Source organism: Mastigoproctus giganteus, chromosome 13, assembly GCF_048544385.1.
Source record: "Mastigoproctus giganteus isolate SK-2022 chromosome 13, ASM4854438v1, whole genome shotgun sequence".
NCBI lineage: Eukaryota > Metazoa > Arthropoda > Arachnida > Uropygi > Thelyphonidae > Mastigoproctus > Mastigoproctus giganteus.
In genome coordinates this window covers 59,916,240-59,928,776 of record NC_143587.1, presented here as the reverse complement: position 1 = coordinate 59,928,776, position 12,537 = coordinate 59,916,240, and the positions used below count along the sequence as shown (strand labels likewise).

General features: G+C 35.0%; 1 protein-coding gene across 1 annotated transcript in view; it reads left to right on the top strand.

Annotated features, from left to right (window-relative positions):
• Positions 1 to 12,537, top strand: part of LOC150076091 (cationic amino acid transporter 2-like) — a 153,669-nt gene that overhangs the window by 120,129 nt on the left and 21,003 nt on the right. Inside the window, exons 10-12 of the mRNA XM_090387257.1 lie at positions 1,499 to 1,601; positions 5,339 to 5,422; positions 11,297 to 11,520. Coding sequence (XP_090243383.1) covers positions 1,499 to 1,601; positions 5,339 to 5,422; positions 11,297 to 11,520 — 411 coding nt within the window. The remainder of the gene's footprint in view (positions 1 to 1,498; positions 1,602 to 5,338; positions 5,423 to 11,296; positions 11,521 to 12,537) is intronic.

The window sequence follows — 12,537 nt, the reverse complement described above, 5'->3', positions numbered from 1 at the left end:
GAGATAGGGAGTAAAACTATTTTTTAGTGGGGTTTATCTTTTTATTGCCGCTCAGAACAGCATATGACCGTGGATGGTGAATTTATTTGGGTTCTGTACTAAAACAGATTTTCTCCCTTTGTGATAACATCAGAGCATACCAAGCAAATATTTTCTAATAATACTTTTTGAGCAGCCCGTTAGCCGTAATCTATTAGCTTTGTATTGTTAGAAAATATTGCAGTTTTGTGAAGAATTTTTTAGCATATACTTGCATGTGATGTAGCAACATTAGAATACATGTCTGCATTTGATGCCATGGACTCTAATTTGGTTTCTGTAGTTCAATTTATTAATTTTTTTCTCCTCTTTTTTCCTCTCTACTGGAAAGTAGTCTTCATAAGACTACTTTATGGATAAAGTAGTCTTATGAAGTGTTTTAATAAAGATTGTCTAATTAAACCTGCAATGGTAGCAACCCTAAATGTTATAAATGTGATGGTACTACACTTGACAGATGTAAGCTTTCTTTTTAATTTTCAAAAAAAGAGTATGGGGTTTTTTGCATTCTGTGGTTATACCAATATTTTCTTTTCTTAATAGATTGCAGTATTTATTGCCTGCATTTTTCTTAGTTTTTTAATAAAAAAAATTCTTTTAAATATTGAAAAATGCTGTTTTTTTACACCTTTTATTTTAAAAAAATATAATTATTAATTCTGTTGAAAATTAAAAAAAATAGGCATAAAATATAAATACGAAGCTGTTAGTCTCTTCCATTTTCCAGTTTGAAAAACATTAAATTCCCAAAATTTAAATTGTGTGCATGCACATATATTTTTGTTTGTGTGTATAAATAGTTTTAAACAATTTTCAAAAATTGCATATATTAGATGCTAGTGCATTTCCAGTCACTTCCATTTTTGAATTTTTTCAAAATTTATTTGAAATCTTGCATGCCATTAAGCATGCAAAATTTGAATATTATGCTTGTTGCCAACTCTCCATCTCAAATGATTATCAATTTCTATGTTTCTATGCTTATTATTCAAAAATAATAATGAATCTTTCAAAAATACAAAATTTAAGATGGTTAAACTGGTAATAATTGTTAAATGGGAGAGTTTTATAAATAACCTGAACTAGAAACAATTTTTCTATGCTTTATAGGATCAACAGCAGTCATTTTCAAACTCTACCATTATTATGCAGTAAAAGTGGAACAAATGTGATGGGGCTGTACCTGCTGGGTGCACTCATGCTTTTAACTCTTGTTAAACAATAAATAAATTCAAAAATGATATAAAGTAAAAATTTATCTACAGGTACAGAAAGACCCAAATTTTTTTTACCCTCAGCCAACAATTAAATATGGGCTCATTATTTTTGAGTAACACCAATATAGCAGAGTTAAACATCTTGATACCCCATGAAAGGTTCAGGTTTTGGATAGTAGAAATTTATTTAAATATTTTTTAAAACAAGCTTAATATTGTTTATAAAATATTTATTTTTTTAGGCTTGATGGCAATGATATTCACTGTAAAAGAATTGGCTTACATGATGTCTATAGGTACTCTTTTGGCCTATACATTAGTTGCAGAATCTGTTCTCATATTAAGGTGAGGTAAATATTTTGTCATGTTAGTGTTTTCACTTTTTTTTAATTACCGTATTTCCCCATGTATAAGACGCACCTTAATCTTGGGCCCTGAAATTTGAAAAAAAATATATTACATAAAGTTATTGAACTCAAGTTTTATTCATCATAAAATTCATACAACTCATCACTGTCAAAACTCCCATCCATTAGCTTGTTCTCATCTGTGTCTGATGACTAATCGCTGTCTTCATATATTGTCTCGTCCTCAGTTCCATCTATGGCATTTGAAATGCCACACTTCTTAAATGACTTGACAACGATCTCAATCTTGATATTATCCCAGGATCTTTTCACCCAGGTACAAACTTCTCCTATAGTTGGTTTCTTCACTCTTCCTGCTGGTGTCAAATTGTCCCCAGAAGACTTCATCCATTGGTTCCATTCATCTCTCATGGCAGCTTTGAAGGGTTTGTTAATGCTGACATCAAGTGGTTGGAGCTGGGATGTCAAGCCTCCAGGTATGACGGCAAGTTTTGTTTTTTGCTCTGCAGCAATCTTCTTTGTATTTTTTGTTATGTGTGCCCTGAACTGATCAAGCACCCATAGGGCAGGTTTGCGTAAAAGCCCACCTGGTCTCCTGCTCCAAACTTTCTCAAACCAGATCTTCATCCCATCCTGATCCATCCAACCCTTGTCATGAACGTGGACAATCACTCCTCGAGGAATGTCTTCTTTTGGCATTGTTTTGCGTTTGAAAATCAGCATAGGAGGCAGCTTGATTCCGGCTGCATAACAAGCTAGAACAACTGTATAATGGCTCTTTTCATGTCCACTTGTCTTCACAGTTAGTTTTCACCCCCTTCTTATCAACAGTTCTGTTACTTGGGACATCAAATTGAAGGGGGACTTCGTCCATATTTGCAATCTGTCCCAACTGAAACTGATGGCTCTTCCGACATTGAATGACAAAACGATGAAATTCAAGGACCTTCTGCTCATAGCTTTCAGGCATCTTTTGGCAAGTCTGGTGCGTGTATGCATGCTTAGTCCATTCCGTTTTATGAACCTGAAGCACCAATTGTGTCCTCCTTTGAAATCAGTAACTTCTTTTTCATCAGCAATTCTTCTTGCCTCATACTGAACCATCTTTGTGGACACAGGAATTCCAATTGCCCTTTGCTCCTCAATCCATATCTTCAATTCCCTCTCTAAATCAGGCCATTTTGCTGACTTGCCTCTAATGGCCTTCTTCTGCCGTGGTGTTTTCAGTAGGGTTTCTTCTTCCCGTAGCCAGTCTCGGATTGTTTTCTCAGTTGGAGGAGGACCAAACTTACGTTCAGCAGCACGATTTCCATTCACTTTTACAAACTGGATCACTTTTAACTTGAATTCAGCACTGTACGAAAATCTTTTCTGAGCCATTTCTGGGCAGAACGTGGCAAAACATAACCTAATATACCGGTAACAAGTGCGAAACAATGAGTGCAATGACAACAAGCGCGAAAAAGCGGGAAATGCAAGTAAAAAAAATCTACAACCACTGTATAAGATGCACCCAGTTTTTAGACCCCAAATTTTCGAAAAAAGGTGCGTCTTATACATGGGGAAATACGGTATATTTTTTGTTTAGAACATATGTGAATCTCTCTCTCATGTACAATTGAAGATTGCATCAAGTTAATTAAGAATAGTTGATCTGAGCAAACATTTGGCACATTTATTGATTCAACAGCTGAGATATAAAAGGATGCCCTGCCTCCAGGTTATTGTGAGTTTGAAAGTCTTGTGTACCTAGGTCTCTTCAACACCCTGTGTAATATATATTTTTTTTATATTAATACCAAACACAAGGTTATTGAAACCTTGTGTTTGGTATTATCCTAATTTTACTATAAAGAAATGGAAAGAAGCAATAGCAGTGCTAAAATGAAAAAACAAAATACAAAAAACAAAGATGAAAACAACTCAAACAGCTATTGCACACCCGCCAACTCTTCTGATTTAGTCAGAACCTTTCCAGTGATCAGGTGCATTTTTTGATAAGCTTATTTTACTTCCAATTTTTGGTCAAATTTGCTTTATTTTTGAATAAGGATTGTCAGATCAGATGAACCTACTGAATTTAATGTAGATCCAGATGAACCCACTAAATTTAATGTAGATCCAGATAAAGTTACTGAATTTAATGATAAACAGTTAAAAGCGATAATGTGTATAGCAACTGTGTGTTTGCAACGTATGAAAAAATATATCTGCACTTTGTATATCATATGTTTTGGTAGGTATGTTTACCTATCAAAACATGTAAAATGTTTAATATTTATTTTTCAAAAGAATTTCTTTGTTAAAGAAAGTTAAGTCACTTTTAATTCATTCAGCAGTGAGCCTGAACTATGGTATTCTGTTTGTGTATGTATCAGTATTTGTTGCTCCATTGAATTATTTTCCATGCTTGTATATTAGATTTAACCAGGTCATTTAATGTAAAAATTAAATGAAGCAATAGCAGTGCTAAAAACAGTGGTAAATTTGCAATAGCAGTGGTAAATTTGAAATAGCTAGTACTATACAATTAAAAAAAAAAAAAAAAGTACCAGCAAAGCAAAGAACTCTTAAAATACAGCTTTTTTGCATTTCGTAATTACACAAATAATTTAGTTGCTACAATGTATATCATGGAAGAAAAGTCAGAGAATACTATTCTCTTTATAAGGCCGCCGTAGTCTAGTGGTCAGGCGCGTGAGTGCGGTAAGTATACGTGCCTTGAGTGACCAGGGTTCAAACCCGTGACTGTTGAATACGGTGCTGTTTCTTGTATTCTGTGTATCTTGTAAACTCCTCTGACCGTTTGGTCGTCCAGAAGTATAAACAAAATTTATTTATTATTCAGCCAGTGCCAGAATGCTGTTTTGGAGCATCATTCTGGCTGAAGTCAGATCTCTATTAAAAGTCTTCAGTTTTTGATTTCAAAAAGTAAGCAGTTATGTTATTGCCCTAAATCCCTTCTCTGTGTCATTCTCAGTCTTTCTTTTTTTTTGAGATGGCTAAATAGGACCAGGTAGCTACACATGCAGTGAATTGCAGCTACAAAAAGAATATGAGAAATTTATAAATGACTGTTTCTCATACATAAGGGCATTGGCGAGCTATGCCTTTTCTGGACAAAGAAAACTGTATGAGAAAATTGAAGAAACCAGTGATTGTGATTTCTGATTGCAAACTGGACTTGTTCCACATTGACATTGCTGAATTAGTTCTGAAAAGGGTTATAGAAGTTGATTTAATCATTAAAGGTTAAACCCAACTTTTTATGAGCACATGAATTGTGTTACAAGTAACCACCCCCATTTAAAACCCTCATAAAAGAATATTTCTTTTATGAGGGTTTTAGTAAATTTATGTTGGTAAATGAGAGAGAGAGAGAGAGAGAGAGAGAGAGAGAGAGAGAGAGAGAGAGAGAGAGAGAGAGAGAGAGAGAGTTTTTCTCTTTAGATCTGTTACAAATTCTTTTATGCGAGATTAAAAAATTTGGCATGTTATTTTCAATTTAACTACTCAATCACATTTATAATCAACTAACAGTATTATTGTGTGCTTGTGAGACAACAGCATTTATTTCATTTCTGAATTAGTAATGTATCAGCACTCATTATTGTATTTCACTTTTCTGCATAATGATATGATCATTGCACTGTTATGATCTTACTAATATATTTTTCACACAGAAATTTTAAGAAGTGGGTTTATTCATTTAAGGTACCGAATGGATCTAAAAAGAATTGTATTGAAACCTGTCAGTATAAGCTCAAAGATGCAAGAAAACAGACTGAAGAAAAAAGGGTATGTTTTTTTTTTTTTTTTTTTGCTCTTTTAAGTTCACAAATTACTGTAATAAAAAAATCATGCATAAAATTTATTTATTGAATTTATTAAAATTTGTTAAGATGAATTTGTAAATTAATTCATTAAAATTTATCCATTCATTTTAATGAATGCATGAATGAATTAGTGAAATGCAACAACTCTATGTGCATTATTGAAACTTTTGTGCCATAAAGTTACCTAGATAAATAATCTTGAGCTGACTCCTAAAAGTTTTTAAAAGTTATTCTTGAGGTATATTTTTATTTTTCTAGGAATAATATGGAATATCGAAAAATATTTCTTGACTGAATGTCTAAGAGTATGAAAGAGGTTGTTTATGCATGGGTATGGCACTTCCATCATTTCTACTACCCTATACCCATGCATAAACAACCTCCTTTATACTCTTAGACATTCAGTCAAGAAATATTTTTCGATTAAACCACGCATACCATTAAGCATCTCTCATATTGTGGAGTTATACTTCATTACTGGGTTGTCACTGTTGCAACAGGTTACCTGCCCACCCACCGATGATGAAGCCAACTAGCTTCGAAACGTGCTGTCTTGGTGGTGGTGCCCATCTGAGAATAAGTAACAGTAGTCTTCTCTAACAGAGAAGTGTTACTTATTCAAAGTAGTGCAATACCTAGGTAACTCATTGTGAAGGTGTTCACAATATGAGATATGAATAAACGATGCATTCATACTACCTGGGTAGTAGAAATGATGGAAGTGCCATACCCATGCATAAACAACCTCTTTCAATATAGAATAGATTATAACCCTTTAACAAATTGTAATCATGTCATACAAAATTTGATACCATGCAATAAATGGATTTCATCCAATCCATTTATTGTGTAATGGGGATGTTCATTTTATTCTTCTGAAGCACTCTATATTGTAAAATCTTTGTTGAATCGTTTGTTATATTGGTGGAAAATTGAGTGAAATTTCAATGTTTGTTGTAGAATTCCATTACTATAGTAGTACCTTAACTAGCTAATGATATCTAAAGGTAATATATTGTTAATTTAATAATGAAGTATTATTATTGATGGTGTTAGTGTCCATGATTGTTGAATGCCTGCCTATAACAGCACTCACAGAAGAGATTTTTGACATACAGTTTTAGATATGAGAAGAGCAAGTTATAATTCTAGATATTACAGAAATGGATAGCAAGAGTTTTTTTTAACTGGCTCAGTGCCTTTTAAGGGTTTATTTTTTTTATTACAGAAGCCAGTTTATCTTTATCAAATGTTAAATATCAGTTGCTGTTATGTTCAAGACATCAATTACAGATAGAGAAGATTCCCTACTCCACCCCCTTTTTTTAACGAAACTTCCAAACATGAAAGGTATTAGAACCTATAATACTTAGCACTCTGTATGGGTTGAAGGTCGAGAACACTGAAAATATTTTTTTGACATTAGACTCGAATTTCTGTAAATGTGTCATTTTCAGGAAGTACGTGTGAAGGAAGATTGTTTCAAAAAACAGTGGAAAGTGAAAAAACAGTTCAAAAAACAGTAGTTGAAGAGATTAATGAAGAAGAAAAGTTGATTTTGTGGGTTTGAAGTTGGATAGTAAATGGATGCTGACAAGTTAAGGCACATGTTTTGACTGATTTGGAAGAGAGAGAGAGAGAATTTGGGAAGGAATTTACAAATACCTATTCAAAAGAATAGTACTTATGGAATTATCTATAGAAAAAGCATGCAGCAGAAAAAGAACATTATGAGACAGAGTGAAGAGACTTTGTGAAAGATGGGTCATTAATTAACCTGACTGTCCTCTTTAAAATTGAGTCTAGAAACCTGAGAGAGGTTTCAGGGCACCACCCCAAATGTAGGAACAGTATTTCATGGTAGAGAGGTTTTGAGGAAAGCAAATTTTAAAAGCAAGTCTAAAGTAAATTTGTAAATATTGACTAATCACAGATAAAATGTACTCATCTCTGCCCAGTAAACAAATGTAGTTTTACAGAAGAATTATTATTATTCCTTACATCTTTGATATTGAACTCAAACAATGAGTTCAATATTGAAGATGTAAGGAATAATAGCATATCTTCAGTAATTGAACTGCAATTTCAGAGGTATAACTAATGTAAGTCTGCCATCTTACTTTTGTTAACATCTTAGCATTTAGTATAAAAGAAGAAAAAATGAATTTACATGAATGCAGCAGTCAACTTGGATGTAGTAGCACCCTAATAATTTTTATCATAAACTCAGCAGTTTTATGTTATCCTTTTTTTAGCATGTATCTGGGAATATTAGCATTACTAAAGGCATATGATGCAAGATTATACAGCATCAGCCAAAAAAAAATTCCCATTTCACACATTCAGATGGAAATTTGTTCCAGCAATCAACTACCTGCTGGCTAAAGGCAAATTTCCACACATCTATTCTACAACTGTTTTTCCCCAATTTCAATTTATGCCCCCTCAGATTCGCGATCTGAGCAAGAGGAAGAATCCCATCAGCATTGAGCCTGCTCATCCCATTCAAGGCCTTATACACATCAATCAGATCACCTCGCAGGTGCCTAGTCTCCAGATGCTGCAATCTGCAGAACTTAAGCCTTTCTTGGTAAGAGGATCCCTTCGTTCCCCTCACCAATCTTGTTGCCCTTCTCTGTACTCATTCTAGCAACTCTACATCCTTCCTAAAATGGGGCCTCCAGACTTGTATGCCTGGAGTCTGGCCATACTCCAGGTGTGGCCTGACCATTGCCTTTTACAAATGGATAATCACCTCCTTTTCCCTACTAGCAAAATTCCTGTGTATCATTGAGAAGACTCCATGACTTGCTGTGGCAACCTGTCTGCACTGCACAATTACTCCCTGGTCTTTTTCATTCTCTACCACCATGAGTTTAGTACTACACAGTTATGTTTCTCTGGGGTTATTTCTACCCATATGCAGTACTTTGCACTTGTCAATGTTAAACTTCAGTTGCCACTTCTCAGCCCATCTGCCCAACTTTTCTAGATCCTCTTGCAGTAGCATACTGTCATTAACAAACCTGCCAACTTTTGTATCATCTGCAAGCTTCAACATTAAGCCTGATATACCTTCATCAATATCATTGATAAATATTCAAAACAACAATGGGCCCAACACTGAACCCTGGGGGACTTCACTAATAACATTAGTCCATAAAGAGCAGTGTCCATTGATTACACTCTGTCTTCTCCCACTCAACCAACCTTTTATCCATTGTAGCAACTCATCCTTAATGCCATATTGCTCCAATTTGTACAGTAGTCTTCCATGTGCAACAGTATCAAAAGCTTTCCTGAAGTCCAAGTAAAAAGAAAAGGGTAAACTGTAGCCATTATCAACCCACTGCAGGATGGACCTGAACAATTCATGTTGAGGGAATGGACCATAATCTGCCACACTGGTCCAGTGCAGGTTGGCAGATCGACCATATTTAGCAATCAGGTGCATTTTTGAACCCTGGTCTACTCAAAGAACGTGTGCTACTACACTCCCGCTCCTGACCACACTGCTACAGAGACCCTGAAATCCAAGTATATGATATAAAATTATTTTTTGCATCCAGTTCCATTGTGACCACATTATAGTATCCAATCAAATTGGTTAGACAAGACTTCCCCTTAACTTCCCCATGCTGTGTCTGAATTATTACTGCAGTCTTGTCTAGATAATCCTGCAATGCTTCTTTAACCAGTGACTCCATTATTTTCCCTGGAACAGAAGTTAAATTAACAGGTCTGTAATTACTCATGTTTTACCGTTTGCAGATACATTTGCACATCTCCAGTCCATGGGGACCTCCCCTCATTCCAAGAATACTCTCATAATTATGGCTAAGGGTTTGCTTACTTCCTTTGTTGCCTTGTTTAATATAACTGGATAAATCCCATCCAACCCTGGGCACCTTTATGTTTAAGTTTAACAATTTCTCCTCCACTTTGCTCTCAGTTATTACAAACAAAATCATTAAGCTTCCTGTTTGAGTTTAATTAAGCTTCTGTCCTCTACTTCCCTACAGAATTCTTTATGTGAATGTAGATGCAAAATATTCATTCAGTTTGTCAGCTATCTGAGCAGGATCATCAACAGTTGAACCATCGATATCAAGTGGACCAACCTGATTCATCCCCTTGCTTCTAGTTTATATAAGTAAAGAAGTCTTTGCCATTTTTCTTTGCATCCTTTGCCAAAGATTTGTTGTAATCTGCTTTTGCTTGTCTAACCTCCTTTGGGACTTGATTTCTTGTTGCTCATATACACATCACAAATGCTCAGAACATGTGCATATACACATATGTTCAAGTACACAGTCCCTCATGTGATACACCTGGCTTCACCTGAGGGAGTATTTCTGTGAGCATCACTAGAACTCATAGAAATCAAAAACATGTTAAAATTGTTATAATTGGTATTTTATTGAATATATTTTAATGTTTTATAATTTCAATTTAATTTTATCTAGCAGTAAATAAAATTAAATTGAAATTATAAAGTATCATAATACTCCACTCCACTAGAAATGTAAAGTATAGTATGACTCAAAATGGTGTGATGCAGTGGAGATTGCTCCAAGTGACTTGCCAATGAGTAACAGTTTTATTATTAGTACCACTGTATTACCATTTGCTTCTTATTCTGGCATTATAACCCAGGTTGGGTCTTAGCCTTCTCGACAATGTTCCACCAGTAAGCCTTCCCAGAAGTCAAACTTCTTATTCTTATGGTCTAAGTCCTCTTCTACATCATCCATCCATCTTTTCTGCAGTCTTCCTCTTGCCCTCCTACTGCTAGGTTTCCATTCCATTATCATCTTAGTTGTTTTGCTGTCATCCATTCTCATTACTTGTCCCAACCAGGCAAGTCTCTGGCTCTTCACAAATCTGACAATGTCCACACCCTGAATAAGATTGTCAAGTTCATGGTTCATTCTGATCCTCCAGGATCCATCAACGTCTTGTATGGGCCCAAAGACTTGCAAAATTCTAAGCTCCAACACTCTCAACAGCTGCTCATCTTTACTTGTTAATGTCCAAGCTTCACAACCATATGTTACAACTGGTCTAATGAGACTTTTATATATCCTTAATTTTAAATGTGTGTTCAATACTCTGCACTTCATTAGTTTTTCATGTGCATAGAAGCATCTGTTTCCACTCAGGATTAGGGACTTAATTTCATTAGTAATAGAGTTGGACTGGTTTATCTGCGAACCTAGATAGGCAAAATTTTGAACATGCTCAAACGAGAAGCTGCTGGTTCTTAAATTTTCTGTGTTATCTGCCATTCTCTGGACTTCCATATATTTTGTCTTTGCTTCATTTATCCGATTAAAATATCCGTTTTGATACATGTCTTGAACATAACAGCAACTGGTATTTAACATTACCATTTGCTAGTGCAGCAAATACTGAAAAAGTGAGTGGATTCTCTTGAAAATAATAAATCAAGGGCTCATGAACTATTCAAGTGGCCAATACTATACCAGGTGTTGACCTCTGAGCTTGACAGAATGAGTAAATATCTCAACAGGCATTTTTGAGTTTTGATACTTGGAGTTAATTATTTTCCTCATGGTATTTGTTTACTTTGATTAAATCATATCCATATATCTGTTTTCAGATTAATGACTAACCATCTTAGGTAATACTAGAAATATTTGTAAAAAATTCATAGATATACATACAGGTAAGTAATTAACAACTATATTTATGTACAGAATCAAGTGTGCTACCTTGTAATATGATTGTAGAAAATAATCAGTTACAAAGAAAGCCTCTCTCTCTCTTCCCCCCCCCCCCAATTGAACCTGATTTTTTTTTTTTTCCCCCATAGATCCAGGAGCCTATCTGATTCAGCTGTAGATACTAGCTGTAATAGGATAGTACAAGACATGAATGGAACCAAATACTATGATTCAGCTAGTACAAGTACCATGCTCTTTTCTACTCATCAGTATACCTTCAGTGAAACCACAAGACAGATATTCAACCTCGATCATTTGGATCAGCCCACTGAGTTATCTTCTAAAATCAGTTCATACATTGTAATATGCATAGGTATGTTGAAGCATTTGTGAAACAACTATTTTAAGTCAGAAAATAATCCAAGCTTTATTCATTTATGTTGATAAAATTAAAATGCAGTTATCATTAGTTAAGCAAAATGTTTGATGTAAACTTGTATAGTATAGTAGAACCTTGTTTTTTTTTTTTTTTTTCCTATCAGGGATTTGGAGCCAAGGAAGTTACAAATTAAGGAAAATACAGATAATAGAAAAACGCATTTAATGTTCATATTGTACATGTGTATTGCCATTCAATCTAATACATATACACTGCCCTGCTATTAATATATGGACGCCTCTCTGTTGATAGTTGGTCAATTGAGGATGTGGTCTGAAAATGGAAACAGACTGAAGAAAACTTCTGAAGCTGATGGAACACAACAGAAGAGCTCTGTCACATTCCATTGCTCAGAATGCAGGTTGACATTGTCACAACACACTGGAGCTTTCAGAAAAATGATTGGGACACAAGTCAGCACCTGTATAGCGCACTGGATGTTGCACGTTATTGGTTATCATAGTTGTGTAGCCATCCACAAGCTGCTAACTCCAACTAATGCCAGAACACCATCTAGCTTGGTGTATAGTCTGCCATTTTTGGACCATAGACCGATGGAAAGCTGTGCTTTGGAGCAATGAGTCACAGTACATAGTTTGCCGGTCTACAATCATGCTTAAGTCTGCAGTCATGTAGCACTATTGGTTGTTTTGGATAAAACCATGAAGGTTGAGGTCTATCTAGGCATTTTGGACAATAATGCATCATTATATTGTGGCAGCAGGTTGGGGAAGGCAACCTGTATCAGCCGGACAGTGCTCTGTGTCATACTGTTTGTGATGTGACAGATGAGTTTGAGGACATAAAGCATCAAAAGTCAGACTGGCCAACCTAGAGCCTGAACTCAGTCCTATAGAGAACCTCTGGGATGAATTGGACTGTTGGGTGTGATTGAAGAGAGATTGTCCAAAAAAAAAAAAATGTTCTGGTCACTGCTTTGAAGGTCAAATA